Source organism: Notolepis coatsorum (genome assembly GCF_963971535.1).
Source record: "Notolepis coatsorum genome assembly, chromosome: 20".
Taxonomy (NCBI): domain Eukaryota; kingdom Metazoa; phylum Chordata; class Actinopteri; order Aulopiformes; family Paralepididae; genus Notolepis; species Notolepis coatsorum.
The window spans coordinates 14,532,793-14,553,272 of NC_140184.1; the positions used below are offsets into that span (position 1 = coordinate 14,532,793).

At 45.2% G+C, this 20,480-nt stretch overlaps 1 protein-coding gene across 1 annotated transcript in view; it reads left to right on the top strand.

Annotated features, from left to right (window-relative positions):
* The first annotated feature begins 10,135 nt into the window (after positions 1-10,135).
* Positions 10,136-20,480, top strand: part of LOC311247403 (Krueppel-like factor 13) — a 32,063-nt gene continuing 21,718 nt past the window's right edge. Inside the window, exon 1 of the mRNA XM_084337800.1 lies at positions 10,136-10,946. Coding sequence (XP_084193926.1) covers positions 10,451-10,946 — 496 coding nt within the window. The 5' untranslated portion in view covers positions 10,136-10,450. The remainder of the gene's footprint in view (positions 10,947-20,480) is intronic.

Consider the following 20,480-nt stretch of genomic DNA (forward strand, 5'->3'; position numbering starts at 1 on the left):
CCTGAATGTGTGTGACATCTCAGGTTTTATCCACCCACCCCTTAATGAGTAATTGCCCTCACCTGTAGTCATCACTGGGCATTCAGGAGACTCTACAGGAAGGGGATGGCGGGGCCTAAGGGGAAACAGAAAGGATTACTAAAAAGAACACACAGCACCATACTATATATAAATACAAAATGACTTACCTATACTAACCTGACCTGATGTTTAACATGTTATTATAACTACAATAATAATGACCAACCTACAGTACCTACGTAACAGCGCCCTGTCGTTATCCGCATCCCTTACAGTAATGGATGACCTGAGTGGTGCAGTGTTGAAACCTCCCCCAGCCTTCCACCAAAGAACATCAATAGCTCTTACAGGTCGGGGATTATCACCTTGGATGTCTTCCTACCCCCTCCTCATAAGGACGAGGAGGATTAGGAGGATGTATTCACCTGGTCATGCTACATGCAGCACACTTGCGGCATACGCAAAATAACTGCTTGTCTGCTATAGAGGAGCCAACCAAAGGAAGGCTCTTTGCTTTGCAAACAAACTCATGTGATATCAGACACGATTAGCCTGGTCTTTTCCAATGTGGGTCACTCTGACACCACCTCGATCAGTCAGACCACATTCGACTCAAGATGCATCTGTGTTAGCTGCATCAAACACAGAGATTGGTGTGGAAGAATATTTAGGCATGACTACATCATGGTCTTCTCCCTGTCCCTTTTACCTGAGGGACATGTCATCTCCTTCCTTCTTGCAGTTGGGTCCTCATCGTTGTTCTTCTCTTCTTCTTTATGGTACAGAATGAGGAGGCTTGCCCAGCCAACCACCTAATCTGCTTGAACTGTTACTTGTGTGTTTACATGAGTGGGTTCAGCAAGTATAGCCTACTCTTTCCGGCTTTGCTTTATTGCACTATTTAGCCATAGCGCTAACTTTGAAGTGAAGCGCTAACAATATATAACAGGGAATTCATCTGATGAGTTAGCGCACAGCTTCAAAGTTTAAATAATATATCTGTGTTTTCTGAATGAAGTGAGATAGTGTGGGGATATGTGGCTAAATGTATACCCTTGGGTCTGTGTGGGGATAATCTTTTCTGTGCCACTCATTGGCTGGCAGATAGGTAGACTAGTGTTCAGGAGCCTATGGCTGTTCGGGATTAGTGCTAGCTTTGATGTTGTGCACTAACTCATATAACTAGTAATACAATTAATATCAATTGTTACAATTGTAGTTTCTGGTCAGTTGCTTATTATAAGACGTCTGTATAATCCACAGTTTCAAGGGCCCCATTCAGAATCTAGACGGTCCCAATCTGGACGCCTCTTTACTTCTTTATGGCTCCCCACTGTGTGATAAGGCATATGGCGAACTTTGCTCCCAAGACTGTGTACAATTGTACGGTGTGCTGGTGTTGTGCTCTCAAAACAAATGGACTGGATAAACAAATGCCCACACCTTCATGGCCATGATAACAGAACGGCGTGTACAACTGGCCAAGGTCAGTCATGCCACCACAGCAAGTTTCTATGGAGGAATGAAATTGCGTGTTTGTCTCACAAGACCTGTGACTCGAATGTGGGAAGTACAGAGGCATCCTTTTAAGTCGATCATTATAATCTTGATTGTAAACCCTCTTTGATTCACGGCCCGCCGCGCCCCCCCCTTGACACACTGCATTTTGGAGGGCGTCCTGTTGCATCCTGGATGCTTTACCCCACAGTCAAGAGAGGTCATCTCAGAGCTTTGAAGTAGACAGACTCTATGTCCTTGTGTTGTCCAGAGTCACAGGGGAGTCGGGCATGGGATATCCTCTCACCGTGACTCTGTTGTGTGTCCTGATCTGAGAAGAATGTTCTCCCTCAGCCAGAGGAGGGAGGCTGTGCTGTAGCTTGGACATGAACACACACTCACACACACGCACGCACGCACGCACACGCACACGCACCGCGGGCGACATCGCAGACCACTGTAGCAAGAGGTGAATTCACTTCTAAGTAATGCCGGGTCTGGATGAGTTTACTTGCAGTACCGCTACGTGCCACAGTCACTTCACAACACATGAAGTCCACCGTGACTGTGGATATACTCACGGACCTCCGTTACACTCACCCCCCTAAACTCACACCACTCAAGGCATCCGGGTCACGGCACCACTGAAACCGGTCTCATTTGACATGCCCTGAGTGGGAGTCGAACCCCGGTCTCCCGCACCGCGGGCGACATCGCAGACCACTGTACCAAGAGGTGAATCACACACAAACACACACACACACACACACACACACACACACACACACACACACACACACACACACACACACACACACACACACACACACACACACACACACACACACACACACACACACAATGTCCACCCTGAGCCGCAGGACAGTTCAGTAATTATTTGTGAACACACACCGCTCTCTCCTAAAGGCAGAAATCAGAGAGTGAACCCTTCAATTGGTGATGTTTGTCAAATCCGGGGCTGCTCCATAGACAATGAATCAAAAATATTATTCTGATTTAGACCTTCTAGAAATGCTAGAATATAAACCTAATTTGGGTGTAAGAGCTCACACAAACATTTGACAACTTCATAAAGTCACAGCCCTGTTCATTGTCTATGGAGCAGCCCCAGATTTGACATCCCAGTGGTGGGATGGTGTAGTCGCTTCACAGCAAGAACATCCCGGGTTCGATTCCTGCTTGGGGACCAGGTTGCCGGGTTACCAAGTACGCAGGTGGGGTATCTCCCAGACATTTTTGTGCTTGCAAGGGTTTCCCCCCCAGAGATGGAAAAAGCACTTGGATTGGTCCCCACGCCGCAACCCATGTCTGCTCCCAGCTGCCCTCGGGGGGAAGGACGACGGGATGGGTCAAGCGCAGAGAGGCATTTCATCGGCAACCGGCATGTGTGTGTGTGTGTTCCTGTGTGTCACCCATATTACATGTGTGTGTTGCTGCATGACAAATAAAGACTTCTTAGCAGATGGTTAATTCTCTGATTTCTAGCTTTAGGGGAAAGTGGTGGGTCTTCAGAAATACTGACTTAACTGTCCTGGGGCACAGGAAGAAAATATGTGAATTCCTAAAATGGACAACATTCCCCTTTAATTATCCCCTCCACTCAAAAATGTTTCTCTTTTTGAATGGTTAACTCCTCTTGGAGGCATGACTTTGACTATACAGATTGTTATTTGTGCAGAACTTGTCACCAGAGCAACTTTTTCCACATTCTTCCCCTGAAGAGGGAAAGCTTCTCTGTAGAACTTCCCTGAATCTGAGTTCCATGTGTGATGTCACTAATAGGTCAAGCCTATCATGATCTATGTGGTAACTTTACACCGTTGGCTTCAGCCTACATATAAAGCTAAATGGGTACTGACATGTCTTTAAATAATACAAGCTGCCGACTTGGTAGTAAATATCACTGGGTGCTTGTTTGCATGTTCATAGATCCTTGCATTATTAAAGGTGTAGAGATGCTGCTAAACCATTCTCAGTAATGTATTGAACAATCTGGTAAAGAAAATCATATTTATACAAATTGTTATTCAATATAGAACATTCTACGGGTTTAAAATACCTCTGTAAAGGATCTTTAAAGGGCAACTATGGCCAATAATAATAATAATAATAATAATAATAATAATAATAATAATAATAATAATAATAATAATAATAATAATAATAATAATAATAATAATAATAATAATAATATATTTTATATAGTGCCTTACATAAGGTATCTCAAAGCACTTTACAGACATTGCATTATAGTACATGAACAAACAGTCAAACACAGTACATGGACAGACACAGTACATGGACTTTAACGTGTAGACACAGACTTTAACGTGTAGACACAGACTTTAACGTGTAGACACAGACTTTAACGTGTAGACACAAACTAAACAAACTAAACAAAACAAAACAAACTCCGATGAGAAGCAGCAGCCAAACGTGCACAACGCTCTCTCAGTCGGAAGTGACGTGACGTGAACAAAGACACTATGGTAGTAAGTCATACTCGCAAGCAGCATGACTAGTAAGAGTCAATCTTCAGCAGAGCAGCAGAGTAGGGCAGGGCAGGTGGAAACAGACCTCAGCTACAGCAGCAGAGTAGGGCAGGGCAGGTGGAAACAGACCTCAGCTACAGCAGCAGAGTAGGGCAGGGCAGGTGGAAACAGACCTCAGCTACAGCAGCAGGACAGAGCAGGTGGAAGCAGACCTCAGCTACAGCAGCACAGCAGGGCAGGTGGAAACAGACCTCAGCTACAGCAGCACAGCAGAGCAGGTGGAAGCAGGCCTCAGCTACAGCAGCACAGCAGAGCAGGTGGAAACAGGCCTCAGCTACAGCAGTACAGTAGAGCAGGTGGAAGCAGACCTCAGCTACAGCAGCACAGCAGGACAGGGCAGGTGGAAACAGACCTCAGCTACAGCAGCACAGCAGAGCAGGTGGAAACAGACCTCAGCTACAGCAGCAGAGCAGGACAGGTGGAAACAGGCCTCAGCTACAGCAGTACAGTAGAGCAGGTGGAAACAGGCCTCAGCTACAGCAGCACAGCAGGACAGAGCAGGTGGAAGCAGGCCTCAGCTACTGCAGCACAGCAGGACAGGGCAGGTGGAAACAGACCTCAGCTACAGCAGCACAGCAGGGCAGAGCAGGTGGAAGCAGGCCTCAGCTACAGCAGCACAGCAGAGCAGGTGGAAACAGACCTCAGCTACAGCAGCACAGCAGGGCAGGTGGAAGCAGACCTCAGCTACAGCAGCACAGCAGGGCAGGTGGAAGCAGACCTCAGCTACAGCAGCACAGCAGGGCAGAGCAGGTGGAAGCAGGCCTCAGCTACTGCAGCACAGCAGAGCAGGTGGAAACAGACCTCAGCTACAGCAGCAGAGCAGGGCAGGTGGAAACAGACCTCAGCTACAGCAGCACAGCAGGGCAGGTGGAAACAGACCTCAGCTACAGCAGCACAGCAGGGCAGGTGGAAGCAGACCTCAGCTACAGCAGCACAGCAGGGCAGGTGGAAACAGACCTCAGCTACAGCAGCACAGCAGAGCAGGTGGAAACAGACCTCAGCTACAGCAGCACAGCAGAGCAGGTGGAAACAGACCTCAGCTACAGCAGCACAGCAGGGCAGGTGGAAACAGACCTCAGCTACAGCAGCACAGCAGAGCAGGTGGAAACAGACCTCAGCTACAGCAGCACAGCAGGACAGCTCCCCAACGAGCAGGGGAAGAAATCCAGGCCACAGTCCACAGAGCAAGTAGAAACTCCAAAAAGTCCACAAATCGGTGAATTAAAAGATTATAGGATCAAATGAAGACTACTACTTACTAAAAATGGATGTGTTTATCTGTGTTTAGATGTGTTTAATCTCATTTGAATGAAACTTTACACATTTAATTTCAATCTTTTGTATTATGACTTTTCTATATGTTGTTACAGTATTAACATATCCAAATGAGCCAATTGTGTCCTAAGAAATGTGCAAATCTTCCCAAATGTTGTTTCTATCATGTTATTATAATACTATGTAGTCAAATGTGGATCATCTTTACACATACACACACCATAAAATGTAAATGACAGATGATTATATATATATATATATATATATATATATATATATATATATATATATATTGTAGTGCCGAGAGATGAGAGTGGGAGACGGTGGTTCGAGGCAGAGCGAATAGCATTTATTAAGCACAGAAATACAAGATGCTACTGCTACGTTGCTTGCAGTCGACTGACTGACTCTTCTTCTTCTTCTTCTTATTTGAATTTCCGGCAGTGTAGACGCATCGTGGCGTATTACTGCCCTCCGCAATTCTTTTTATGGGCTCTTCTTCTTCTTCTTCTTCTTTTTCTTCTTCTTCTACTGGACCCCGTCATCCCCTACATTGTCCATTGGAGTGCAGCTAATGCTGCTACTTCCTGTCTGAGCCCCCCTCCGCGGGACCCTCCTTGCCCCCTGCAATCTTATTCTGGGCTGCTTTGTCCCTCTCAGCCCCCTCAGCCAATTCCCTAACCACCTCCTCCCAGTCCAGACCTTCCATTCCCAGATGTTGAACCGCTATCCTAACAATCATCTTCACCATCGCTGTTTTACCCTTAGCCTCTGCCATACCAGTAACTACCCCTGCCACGAAGGCCACAATACCTAATTTCTCCTCCCTTCCCCTCGCTCTATCCTCCTGCTCTACCCTCTCTGCCGAATGCCCTCCTTCAACCCCCTGCACCCTTTCTTGGCTGCCCTGTCCTACCCTGCTAACCGCCTCAGCATACGACAACTTACCCTCCCTTCTCTCTCTCCAAACCGCGACCTCCTTCTTCTTCACCTCGACCTCCTCCTTCATCACCTCACACCCCCTAAACCAGACCTGGGCATTGTCCGGCCCGCGGGATGATTCTGACCGGCCCGCGAAAGATTACATGATAATAAAAAAAAATAAAAAAAAAAATAAAAAAAAATATTTTTTTTAATATTTTTTTTTTTTTTACTTTATTTTTTTTATGTCAACGTTCACACGCACAGTATACGCTTAGGAGACATGCTCAGAAGATGTTGGTTCTCTTTGGATCCACCTACATATGTGAACAGACATTCTCAGTCATGACGTTTACCAAGTCCAGGTACAGACCCTCTCTCACTGATGAACATCTGGCAGCTGTGCTTCGCATCTCCACCTCAGACATGCAACCTGACTTTGATGGACTTGTTAAAGCTCAACAGAGACTGGATTTCTCACACTGAATGAAAAAAAAAGAACTGAAGAACACTAAAATGTGGAAATATAACAAGTGAAATGGGACACTTGATCTTTTTTTCTTCTTTTTTTTGCACAGTTCTGAAAACATTAAATGTTTAATATAGGCATGTAAAGTAAAAAAGGCTACAAAACTGGGACACTTTTCTTTACACAGTTCAGTGACATGTCTTGTTTATTTTTGCTATAAGATGATGTGATGTCTTTAGAAAGCTAAGAAAATCCTTGTTTCAATAGTATATGAAACTCAAAATGCCCTTTGTTATTAATGTTTCACATTTTGTTTATCATTTTGGAAATAAATTCTATTTGAATAAATGATATTTTTGAAAGCTAACCTCACCTTTTAATTGCCAAATAATAACTCTTACCAGGGGTCAAAACAATGCCATTTACTGCTTTTTAAATAGAAATAAAATGTATATTATGCATAATTGAGTTTGGAATTTTGGCCCGGCCCCCCAACATATTTTCAGTTGCTCATTCGGCCCCCCGGGAAAAATAATTGCCCACCCCTGCCCTAAACGCTACACTATGCTCCCCACCACAACTACAGCACATCGGCTTCACTCCCTCTCCACACTTCCCATAGTCATGTTCCCCGCCACACCTAGCACACCTCTGTCCCTTCCTACACGTAATAGCTATATGGCCAAACTCCTGGCACCTATAGCACCTAAGAGGATTCTGAACAAATTCCCTAACCCTATACATCCTACGCCCTACAAACACCTCACTAGGAACAACCCCACCCTCAAACTTAATCACTACCGTCTCCGTCACTGCCCTCTCTGCTCCCCTCTTCATCCTTTCTGCACTCTTAACTATGCCATTACGCCCGTTCTCCTTTAACTCTTCCACCAGCTGCTCTACGCTAACCTCGACCGGTACCCCAGCTATCACCCCCTTACATCCCCCCTCCCCTACTCTCGCCACCCTACTTATACCCACCCCACCAATGCTCCCCATCTTCCTAGCCCTCTCCACCTGCCCCTCACTACCAGTACCACACCCTACGGCCAGATTCCCATCCCACAAGAGAATTGCCGAATACATACACAAATGTTCTAGAACATTGGTCATGACATCATACGGTGACATCACCCATGTTCTAGAACGTTCGGCTATGACATCACCACAAATGTTCCAGAATGTTCGATGTTCTAGAATGTTCGGCTATGACATCATCACAAATGTTCCAGAATGTTCGATGTTCTAGAATGTTCGGCTATGACATCACCAAAAATGTTCCAGAATGTTCGATGTTCTAGAATGTTCGGCTATGACATCATCACAAATGTTCCAGAATGTTCGATGTTCTAGAATGTTCGGCTATGACATCACCACAAATGTTCCAGAATGTTCGATGTTCTAGAATGTTCGGCTATGACATCATCACAAATGTTCCAGAATGTTCGATGTTCTAGAATGTTCGGCTATGACATCACCAAAAATGTTCCAGAATGTTCGATGTTCTAGAATGTTCGGCTATGACATCATCACAAATGTTCCAGAATGTTCGGGCGGAACCCGTGGGTGAATTATGTACCATTACAATCACTACTATATATATATATATGTACATATTATATACTGTCTCTGTAAACTTCCAGCTATTTGTGCACCATATCAAATTTGGCAACAGTACCACATGTTAATGATTTTTGCATAAAGCATTTAGAGAAAATTACCCTTAAAATGTGTTCAGTAGCTTGGTTTACATTGTGCAGCATGTACAAAAATGCAAAACGTTATATTTATAGTTGCTGTTGTTGATTGTTTTATGAAAATATAGTAGTTGTAGAGGAATAATATATCTAAAGAAATGTCCAATCCAGCAAATGAACATTGCCTCACCTTAAGAATTCATAAATGTTATGTTCTAAGACAGTCCAAGGTATAATGTCTGTATAAAGTATATACGTCTGTGTAAGTCCAAAGTATACAGCTGCTCCACAGAAACTGAATTGGGAAATATGGCAAATATGACACTGATAGCACCCAGGAGAATGGGTAAATTTTCTGTATCAGAACTGAGAACACTAATAGAATAAGGCTAGTTTGGGTATAATAAACAAGAAAATAAACAATCTATGGGTCTACAAAATGAGTGTCCCATTCATTGTCTATGGATCAGCTCCAGACTCTATTATCCGATGACACTACACTACATGTGATTGGTTTCTGGCTTTGGGAGAGAGTATCTATTGTTCACGAATAACTGAACTATAACCATGGAAATAATAATAACATTGGAATTCTTATGTGTGCGGTGTTCCCATTAGCACTCTTTAGCAACATAACCTATGTACTATTTTCATGGCATACACAACACAGCAATATCTAATTCCATATACCAATGTCTAACTACTGGTTGCAATGAAAGCAAGTCTGACCATTCTAATATCTCTGCAAAAGGCATGACTTGACATTCTGTGGATGACATGATGACATTGGAAAACGGTATCTTTTTTGTTTTTGTTTAGGCCTTTTTATGATATAGGGGGGCTGCTGGTTGATTGATTGATTGATTGATTGATTGAAAACGTTATTAACAGATTGCAGAATGGGTACAATACAGTACGGCTCAATACACACAATTGTTAAGGGGATGCAGACCAGAGAAAGACTTTCATCTTGTTTACATCAGGGTCCCCCATTTTCAATTCATCAGGAGATTGATTGATTGAAAACTTTATTAACAGATTGCAGAATGGGTACAGTACAGTACAGCTCAATACATACAATTGTTAAGGGGATGCAGACCAGAGAAAGACTTTCGTCTTGTTTACATCAGGGTCCCCCATTTTCAATTCATCGTAATATATATGACATACATGACATACAGATAGACAGTAACATTTATAACATACCAGATTTGCAAATACAGTACTGTTTGTGACACAAAAAGAGTCCAGAAAAGAGAGTATATACATTTGGCGTAAAAACTGTACATTGGAGGAGGTTGGGTAGGTGTGTGGGTGGGGTTGGGTGGGTGAGAGGGGGGGGGCTGCTGTACATTGGAGGTGGTTGGGTTCCTAGACCAGACACTAGAGTTCCCTTCCTGCACGCTCTCTTGGCCCTCAGTACAGTATGTCCTAATTCTAGGAGGAGTATGTCCCCCCGTCTCTCTACCGAACGCAACTTTGCATTTCAGGTTCTATTGAGGCGGGCAGTGAACTCGCGCTCTGCGCATCGCTGTCCAATGGACAAGCAGCTGCGGTGACGACACTCCCTCGTGTGTCGAGCCCGCCACGCCCACAGCCCCCAGCCACGCCTACCGCCACGCCCCCCGCATGGGATCAGCTCCGGCCGACAGACCTGTCACAATACACGCAAGACAGATGAGGCGCAGGCTGTGATGGTGGGGCGCGTCAATGTGGAGAAGAAGAAAAAGTTTATTTAGCAGAGCATCACACAGCCGACCCCGTTCAGCGTTCAGCGAATCCCGGGAGGAAGACGCGATAGACGCGTCTAGCGTGTTGACTTTGACGAAATCATCACCGTCAGAATGGCAGTTATTATACGGAGAAGCCGGTAAAACATTAATGGGAGTTTCCAATTGAATACGAAGAGCACCGCACCGGGGGGTCGACGGAGATAACCTTGTTGCCAAGTTGTTAGTATTATTGCTGAATGTCACCCAGACGCATTTGAAAAGGATATGGATCATTTCGCAGCTGAGTGCCTTGTGTCAATGTCGAGCCGGGCGATCGTTCACCCTAATAAAGAAAGCAGAGAGCTCATCAAGACTGAACCACCTGCACATTGCTCTCCGAGACCCGGGGAAGACGGAGACTCGCCAGTGGTGATGATGAAGGACAACTCGTCTCTCTTCGTGGTGGCCAGGATTCTTGCAGATTTTAACCAGCAGCCGCCGACCAATAATAATAATAATAATGCCGAGCCGGCAACAATAAAGGAGGAGTGCGGCGCCTCGCCGACACTAGTCCCGGGAGATCATGGAACCACTGCCGCCACACCTTCTATCATCATCACGAACCCCGAGCACCGCCGCCGCGCACAGAGAGGGACGCGGGTCAGGGGGGGGCTCGTCGAGCCAGAGTCCCACCAGAAGAAGCACAAATGCCATTATTCAGGTTGTGAAAAAGTTTATGGGAAATCGTCCCATCTCAAAGCACACCTAAGGACGCACACAGGTCAGTTCCACTTAAATCGGGGGGGGGGGGGAAATATGATTATTATTTAATAATATTAATATATATGATATTAATAATAATTGTGAAAGTTGGGCATAAGATAAATGTTGAAAGTGGATTTCATTATGCTTTTATAACGTCACCTAAACGTAGCTCTCATCCCGTCACCCAGCCTACTCCAATTGAAAGGGTGTGGAATTGATTTGTCACTCCGTGTGGCCTGCTGGGTGACTCGTGTGGCCTGCTGGGTGACTCGTGTGGCCTGCTGGGTGACTTGTGTGGCCTGCTGGGTGACTCGTGTGGCCCGCTGGGTGACTCGTGTGGGTGACTCGTGTGGCCTGCTGGGTGACTCGTGTGGCCTGCTGGGTGACTCGTGTGGCCTGCTGGGTGACTCGTGTGGCCTGCTGGGTGACTCGTGTGGCCTGCTGGGTGACTCGTGTGGCCTGCTGGGTGTGACAATAACCCAGCTTTATCTTTTTTTGTAACATAATCATATCTGTATAACGTAGCCTACTTAGTAAAACCTTAAATCAAAACCAAAGGAGAAAATGTAAGGATGCTTCCGCGATCCCTCCCATCGGCCAATCTGCTCTAATTCCCAAACCTGCAGAGGTGTGATAAACCAGGTTACATGGTGACAACGTGTAACATTGTTAGTGCATTGACTGTGTGCCTCAACAAGTAGCCTAATTAGCATTAATGGTAATGTGGGCAACAACCTGATGGCAGAGTTGAAACAACTGGAGCAGGCGAGGGTGTTTCAAGAACACGCTGCCAGATGATCGAGAGCCTCGTGAAAGACGAGCTCCGGTTTCTCACGTTGCGGCTGGGTGGCACAGCGGTCTAAGCGCTCGTCACCAACGCGTGAGACACCGGTATCGAATCCGGCATCGAATCCGGCTGTCAGCGTTGCCTCCGGCTTGGGCCGGCCGTCATACTGACTCAATTGGCAGAGTCAACGGGAGGGGAGTCGATGGGTGGTAATCTGGTCGTTGTAAACAGCAACTCCTACAGGTCGGTCAGGGCGCCTGCACAGCAAGGACGGGAGATGTCGAGGGTAGTGTGTGAGCCTCCCACACGTTACACCTCATCAATGAGAGTCCGCGCTGGCAGGTGAAAAGAAGTGGCCGGCTGACTCCGCATGGTATCGGAGGGGACATGCGATAGATTCTTCAACCCTCCCTATGACCGACCAGTGGGGGGCACATGCGAGCAACGATCAAGACAGGGGAGGGGGGAATTGGCACGACTAAATTGGGATGGGAGAAAAACAGAAAAAGAAGGAGAAAAAGTGGATACAAAAAAGGGGTTGTATTATCCTGTAGGAAGGATGGAGAGGGATAGATAGAGAGAGAGAGGGGGGGGGGGGGGGTGGTGGTAAGTTCTGCAGTTCTCCAACTGACTCTCTAAGCTCTTTGTTGTGATGTACCACACCCCCGCCAGACAGCCTGCCAGCTGATCTGGCCAGCAACAGACTCAGCTAGCTGAGCTCAGAGAGAGAGGGGTGGGAGAGAGAGAGAGAGAGAGAGAGGTGGTAGAGAGACAGATTATAAAGAGAAGGAAAGAGGGTGTGCTTGTGCGTGTTTTCTATGTGGAGAGGATGCTTCATAAGCACCTCTCCATAATGTCCCGGTGGCGAGGAGGACCGTGTCATTCTCTCCCCCTGTTCCAGTGAGCACCACAGCTGTGTGGGTCATATACTGCTGCTGCCCCGCCCCTTGACCTCCGAGCCTATACCATGCATTATCTGCACACAATACAGAGAGAGACACTGACAATGCACAGTTACAGTGACCACGGTAACGGCTAAAGCGGGGGTTCTATAGGTTTTTACGCTCTCTGCCTTTCCTTCGCTGTTTCACAGCTGGGAAAATGTTGACATGCCTTTCATGATGAAAAGCTCCGGTGAAGAGTCACTGACTGACCTTGATTCAGTCTCCTGTGATCACGTAGATCAGAGAGGTGTATACCCGCCGATTCTCCAGGGTGCTATCGCCAGGAGACACGTTTGCCTCTCTCCTTCTTTGATGGTGGCGTACTGTTTCCGGAATTCCACCACATCGGAGACCGGATGTTTTAAGAGTTGATGTGTTTGAAATGTTACAGAATAGGAGGGAAACAAAGGAAATAGACTTCCTTGTGCGCTTAGATTTGGCAGCCGTCTGTAAACCATTTAAAAATTTGGGGCTGTAGCGATTTCTTTTTTTTATATATACTAGTCTAACTCACAAGCTAGTGGAAATGAGTAGCCATGGGCTATCGGGCTAGTAGTAATTCCATCCATGGTGTCAATCCACCCTAATGATACAGTGAAGTCATACCGTAGAAGACATTTTGTCCAGTGTAGTCAGGAATAAAAGAGGATACATTTTGGTTACCAAGTGTCTCAGAGTCTCTCTCTCTCTCTCTCTCTCTCTCTCTCTCTCTCTCTCTCTCTCTCTCTCTCTCTCTCTCTCTCTCTCTGTGTGTCTCTCTCTCTGTCTCTCTAGCTCTCTTTCTCTCTGTCTCTCCTCTCTCTGTCTCTGTCTCTCTCTCTCTCTCTCAATCTTTGCATCATCAAATGTGTAACACGTGCTGCACATTGAAGTATTATCTTAACTGGGGTGGGGCCTCCTGTCTGGCCTCAGCCTGACATGGTTCATCTGCCAGGAAAACACAACCCAATGCATCTTGAGTGATTTGTTGCTAAATCCACTGCAGACGTGTGGCTGGGTGTGGTAGCTTGTGTGTGCACTGTACTGTACGTGTGTGTGATTGTGTGCGTACGTACACGCTCTGAGGTTAAATGAGGATACGCGTGCGTTCATGAGGTTAGTGTTGTGTTTTCCTGACTGCACATACTGTACGGTAACAGGAGCGCACGGGACCGTGTCTGTGTGAGGTATTTCCTGCTGTTGTTGAACCGTCTACCGTGTGTCATCGCCTCTTCCAAGAAAACATTCCCTGTTACCAGAGTATGACTACAGTACATTGAGCCTTTTTGTGTAAATACTCCTCCTGATGTTGTGATAAACTCAAACGTATCAAGACGTAGAGTATACAATTTGTTCACGTTTTAGTCAACACGCCCCTGTATTTCCCAGCTTGCCGTGATTCTGTTTTCATTGCCGTTACAGGCTTTCAACAGGTCTTATTGTTGGCTAGTTGGTATTACAGCTGTTGAATTAATGGCACTAAGAAACCGTGCCACATGGAAGTGAAAGCAGTTGTCATGACCAGACCCCCCCCCCCCCCCCCCCCTCCTCTCTCTCTCTCTCACTCTCACTCTCACTCTCTCACTCTCTCTCTCACTATCTCTCTCTTTCTCAACCTCCACCCTGCCTTCCTCTCTCGGCTTTTACACGAGTAGCACTCCAATCCCCGGTCAGATAATATGTTTTCCATCTCACTCTCGTTGGGTAATAAGAGAATGTGGGTCATTTGAGTTCAGCTCTGGCTCAGCCAACTTGGACTGTCCTGGAGATCTTTTTTTTTTTGCACTCAGCAGTTTTCCCCTGCCAGCCCCCAACCAGTAGAGCAAAGAGAACAGGGAGTTCCCTCTCAACTTAAACCTGTTTAAGAACGGAAACTCTTTCGTTGCTTAATCCGTTTCTTAAAAACATTTTCTTTCTCGATGAGTCTCTCTAGATTTAGCTTTTGATTAGAGATTCGCAGAGATTATCAGCGCCGGTGTGGAGCTTAAATTCCCCCTGTGTTGTGGGAAATATCACATTCACCAGACTGTCTCTTGATAATTGCTTCAGGATAATGATTAGTGTCTGAGTATCAGTTGTGTCTGTCTGGCGATAGTCAAAACAGCCTTGGCGGTGTGCTCAGGGGTGTCAGTCAAGAATTAATGACAGCACCTCCCTCTCGAGCATCAAAAAGAAGTTCAAACTCCTCTCTGGATACATGAAATGACTGGAATATGCTGTTTCCTTTTAAAGACCACAATGAAAGTAAGCACTGAGATTGTCTCCGGCTCTGAAATTGCTTTCATATGGTGCCAAAGGGAACCAACGTAGGACTCCCGAGGGTCCTGAGGGAGGGTACGGGCACAATTTGTGAAATTAGTTTTTTCTTTTTTTAACTCTTGTTTAATTCTACAGCACATGATTATGCTCTAATAAATAAAAGCCACACCAGGTCAATATTGTGATTTAAATAAGTCTTAAATAATGTTTTATCAAAGGATTACACAATAGGGAGTAATCGGATCACAGACAATGAATGACCTTCACAATTGCTCAAAAAAAGAATAGCCTGTCCAGTGGTTTGAACATAATATTTCCCATCAATAATTTATGAATTGTTGATGGTCGAATTCCTGTACTGCATATTATTCTTTATCTGCGTATAGCGTTCTTCTGGCATCCGCCAACCTGCTAAGGGCTGCCATTTATCAAATGTCTTCAGTGGATGTGCTGATCTAGAATCGGTATAGTATGTCTGTCTGTCCATCATGAATGCGACTGTAAAAGGGGATTATTGATCCTAGGTCAGGCCTGAAGGCTCAGGCTGTGCTGGGGCTGAATCTCGGCGGCGTTATCTCGGGTCTTGGTCTCGTCTGATGGAGGAAGGGGAGGAGACCTCTAGTCTATTGTTTCAGATCGTCCAGAGTGGAGGAGGGGGGCGAACGTACTGTAACTCAGTGAACAGCTTTTGATTGGTGTTTTATTTTTAAATTGTTTACAGGAAGCCTCCTGAGATTTGGATACATGGTCAACTCAAGAGTGATTAATCACCACCACTACACACAACACACACACAAAATAAAGTTGGATATTAATATGTGAGCATCCAGTCCATGTAGTTGCCACTACTTAATCTTCCTAGGAAGCGATAGTAGTTCCAGCGGGAGCTCTGAGGATCCATCGAACAGGTTCCACCTCTCGGAGTTATATGTGCGTAAGGCCTAACAAAATTAATAGTTGGTTTCAGGTTGGTTGTCAGTTTGGCCATGGGTAGGTAGGGAATTTATTTAATTTAATTTTTTTATTTTATTCTTTCCCACGGCGACTATGGATAGGGAATTTCTTTATTTAATTAAAATGTTCACAACAACATGGATGCATGTACTCTGCCAGCATGTTTAATATCCATAATACTAAATGTTTGACTAAGATTTCTATGAAACTTTATTCTTATAAAAAAAAAAAAAAAAAAAAAATGATTTTTTTTTTTTATAATTTTTTTTAAAAACTCATAAAATATATTGGGTCGCACCTAAATCGGCAGGGTCGGTCGGCAACCTGAAACCAACTATTAATTTTGTTAGGCCTAATGGCGGCCAGACGGCGAACTCCAACGGCCTCGTGGCATGATCTAACTTTAGTCTCCAAGAGCACCATTAACCCCCGTGCGTTCTGCCACTAGCAGACAAAGGACGAGCATTACTTATCGACCTCGCGGCTCCCCCTAATCACCGCTGTACAGAATCAGCTACTGTATGTGGCTCTCATGGACAAAGGGTGTAATAACATATTTCACAGTCTGTTTGCTTTTTTGTCTGGACTTGAGGGCCTTTGTCCTTGTGTCCCTTTTGTCATGGTAGGATCGAACCCCCGCCCCTGCCGACCCCCACACGGACCTAAGACACAGTCCCGTGACCCGCCCCTCTGGGGGGAACCCATGTGCCACATACATTTAAGCCCCAGGAGCTTTAATAAAGAGCCTTAGTGATGGAAAAGTACCCGGCTCAATCAACGAAGAGGACCGCCCAGCATCCTCCTCTCGGTGACAACATGGCAGACGTAACGGTACGAGGAGCCAAGCTATCTGCCAAATCCATGCTTCCTCCCTCTCGCTTGGAATATTGCACGTGATCCATCTTCCCCCATCTGTCTCTCTCTCTCTTTCTTTTCGCTGAGTGCAAGGCAGGGACGAGTCTCTTGATAACCAAGACTTTTCTCTTCCGTCGTCCCTCCAGCTCTGACCTTAAAGGGGCAGACGGTGGCGGTTTTCACATCTGCAGCGCCGGGTCATCCAGGAGGCCTGCCTGTCCATTCCCTGACCCCTCCCTTGGCAGGACACACGGTGCTCGCTAGGGCTGCTTTACTCAGTACCTCGAGTGGCCAGAGTCAACGCAACCAGGGAGCCGTCTCCCTTCCTCTCTAGCAATCTCAATCTCAATCAATCTCTTTCTTTATCCTATCCTCCCCTCTATTTATCTCTCTATCTCCCTCTCTCTTTCTCTCTCCTCCTCTCCCTATTGCACCACCATGGCCAGATTGAAACTCACTGTGTGTCCTGGCTAGGGGATGAGGTGGGCTGTGTAGGGGTGGGCTTTGTCAATTTCCTTCCCTTACGGCAGATTTACACCTTTTATTTTGTATATACTGTATAATATAGTGGTGAACTAATTGTGAGAACTGAACTTTCTAATGCTGACGTAACAATGGATAGTGGCCATTGGAACCTACAGAGTTCTAGCGTTCCATTCCGTTCTGAGAAACCGTTTTCAAAAAGATGGAACACCTGAAAGGGTTAAACAGTAAATCTGATGACTCTCCAACTGTAGCGCTCTGAAAAGATCTAGAGCACTACGTGTTAATCTGTCATTGTGTGTGTGTGTGTGTGTGTGTGTGTGCGCGTGCGTGTGGGGGGAAATTAGCACAATCCTTTGCACCATTACGGTGTTGCTTTGTATTTGCCATTATGGTTGATTTATTTTTTTGAAAATATGTCTTCTCCACATCTGGCTTCAAATAAGAGCCTCAGTCAAAGGGAAACATCCATGTAGTGTGTTGACATGCAGAGCCCGGCTGCCAATAATACACCACACAGAAGTCACAGTGTGCATTTGACACCATGAGTACATTTGAAACCTTAAATGTACTCTTTAAATAGTATATGTGCTCTTGTACTAAAGATGTACTCTTTTTCTTTTTTGTGGTAAAATCTGTTTTTATTTTCCTCTTTTTTCCACATGAAACAAGACACAATACAGTAACAATAATAATATGATGGCCTCCCCCCCCCCCGATACTCCTCCCCATCAAGCCGCACCCGCCCAGACGATGGATATTATTACATACTATAAAGTGAAACATCCCGAGCCCCCATCTGCCCCAGTCCCGACAGCCACGGTCCCCACCCCATGAGGACCCCGAATCCGGCGTCCCAGCGAATCAGAGCATCCTGCCTCTTTAACACTCCGACCCCCCGAACCAGAGGCCCCCACCAGCCCGAGAGCACGACCACCAAACACACAACATCAAGGGCCCAAAACACCCAACCCCATATAAAAAATGTAATAGAAATAATAAAAAGTTAAATTATAAAAAAAAAATTATATTGCTAAAGACATTCTAAAAGACATTTCTTCCCCCACTCCCACCCCCCCCCCACCCCCCCACCCCAGGACCCCTCAGGACCAACCATCCCGACCTTGCTCTGCTGCTAGATCATTGACCTCACTCTCTCAGCTGCCAATGCCCACAAATTGATGTTAGATTCTTTAACTCCAATTAGCCGAGCTGTGGAGATCTCCAAATAAATTACATCTAAGAATGTTAAAGCCCAATTATTTATTGTAAGTTTGTCGTGTTGTTTCCATCTCTTTTTTTGATCAAGTTTTTATTTTTATTTTGAACTTTTAACAACAACAGCAAACAACGCAGTATAAACACCAACAGTAACGACAATACTACAAATATACCAAATAAAAATGAAAACAAATCACACCACAAACACAAATTAGACAGACATCCCCCCCCAAGACTGCCGGATTCCCCGGGACCAACACCCTACCCCCACTCCGCCGCTACATGGAGCTTTTGACCAACTCGGCCGCCGCAGTCCACATTTCAATATTTTTATATGTAACTGTTGTGAAATCGTCACCTTAAATTTCGATACCCATCCGTTACATTACATATATATAAAAATAAAACATTCCTTGTCGCTGTTGTTAATCCTAGTCAACGGATTCTAAGTTAAATCAAAATGACCGGGGTAAAACCGCCATAGGGGATCCTGCGATCTGAGATCTCTACATATACACCATAAGACATAATCGAACTACTCATTCAAATTCTGTATTAATATAGTAATTCGTTATGTGTTGCATATCGTCAGCGGAACGCTGTCGAAACTCTGCCTGGCAAAGCAATAATTGTTATCTACCTGAGGGTTGTCTAAAATTAATCAACTTAGAACCTGTTAGCCTAGTGATTATGATATGCAAGCTACAATGGCTAGCGAGCTCAATAGCTCAGCCCACTATAACCCGCTAGCTTAAAAGACGAACCTGGAACGAACATAGCATAACTAGCTTAGTGCAGTACAGTTTGCTAGCCTCACGCATGTGGTACATTTAGAAGGGACCCAATTGACCTAGCTTAGCTTCAGTATAGTGTCTGTTATCCATCAATTATGAACCATCGTAATTTGTTAACTTAATGAATGAATATAGTTGTCTTGGGCCAACTTAACATAAACTTGTTAGCCAATGTAGCCAGTCTGTTATAACTTGTTAGCTTAACTCATTCACGGCCAACCATGACTATAGTCGGGTTATCTTGCCATGCGTTGAGCGCCAAAACCCGAGTATAGTCGGGTTTTCGATCGTTTTCATAATTTTTTCTTTTATTTGATTTTTTTATTCTATACAGTCTCACGGACCTCGGTGTATCATTGAGACTCATTCTGAGACGCCGAGATTACAATTCCGGACGAATCCTGTGGCAGTATCGCCTACCCTTTGAAACCTGTGTGTTACATTATATATGGTCCGGGTGGAGAAATGGTACCCGGGCAAGTGAAAGGCTTCATTCGAGCCCCTTGGAATGCGTCCAGCACACTTCATACATAGTTTGTCCCATTTCATGTCAGGGACCCGATGGACATCAATACTGGAAATCGCAATCAGACAATTGGAATATTCTTTTTGCAATACCTCCTATCAAAGGTAAGGACTACATGAATCAATCATACTTTTATCCTACAATGATTTCACATTGATCGCAACGATCAACGTATGTAGTATTCAAAACGTATGCCGTTGCTGATGATCAGAGCATCACAAAACGACCCCCCCCCTTTGATGCCTTCATGATGAAACATAATATCGTGTCCAGGCGAGAAACGCAAACGACTTTCGCAAAATGCACATAGCGCTCCATAACTCAGCTTCCAGGAATTAGCCCGGATCACTCTGAAATTCACCACGGGATAACACGCAAACGTATACATGAACAAATTGACTATTTTTTTTACATGTTGGACGAGAGATAGTGACTGTCAAATGAGCCATAGTATTGTCTCCATAGCTATAATATAGATATAGCTCTGCAAACATCGTGACGCACAGTAAAAATGCCTATCTTTTAAAGCGTGGCCCATTGACTACAAGGATGGGGATAATGGCTGGCGCTGAATGAGTTAATAAAGGAACATATCTGACTTAGCTTAATTGACTGGCTTAGCTTAACCTAGCATAGTTTAATTGGCTGACTTAGCTTAGTACCACAAAAATGAGTCTCATGAGCGTGGCCAACTTAGCTGGGCCTAACTGTATATGTCTGACAACCACGTTGTTGGCAAGCATCTTCG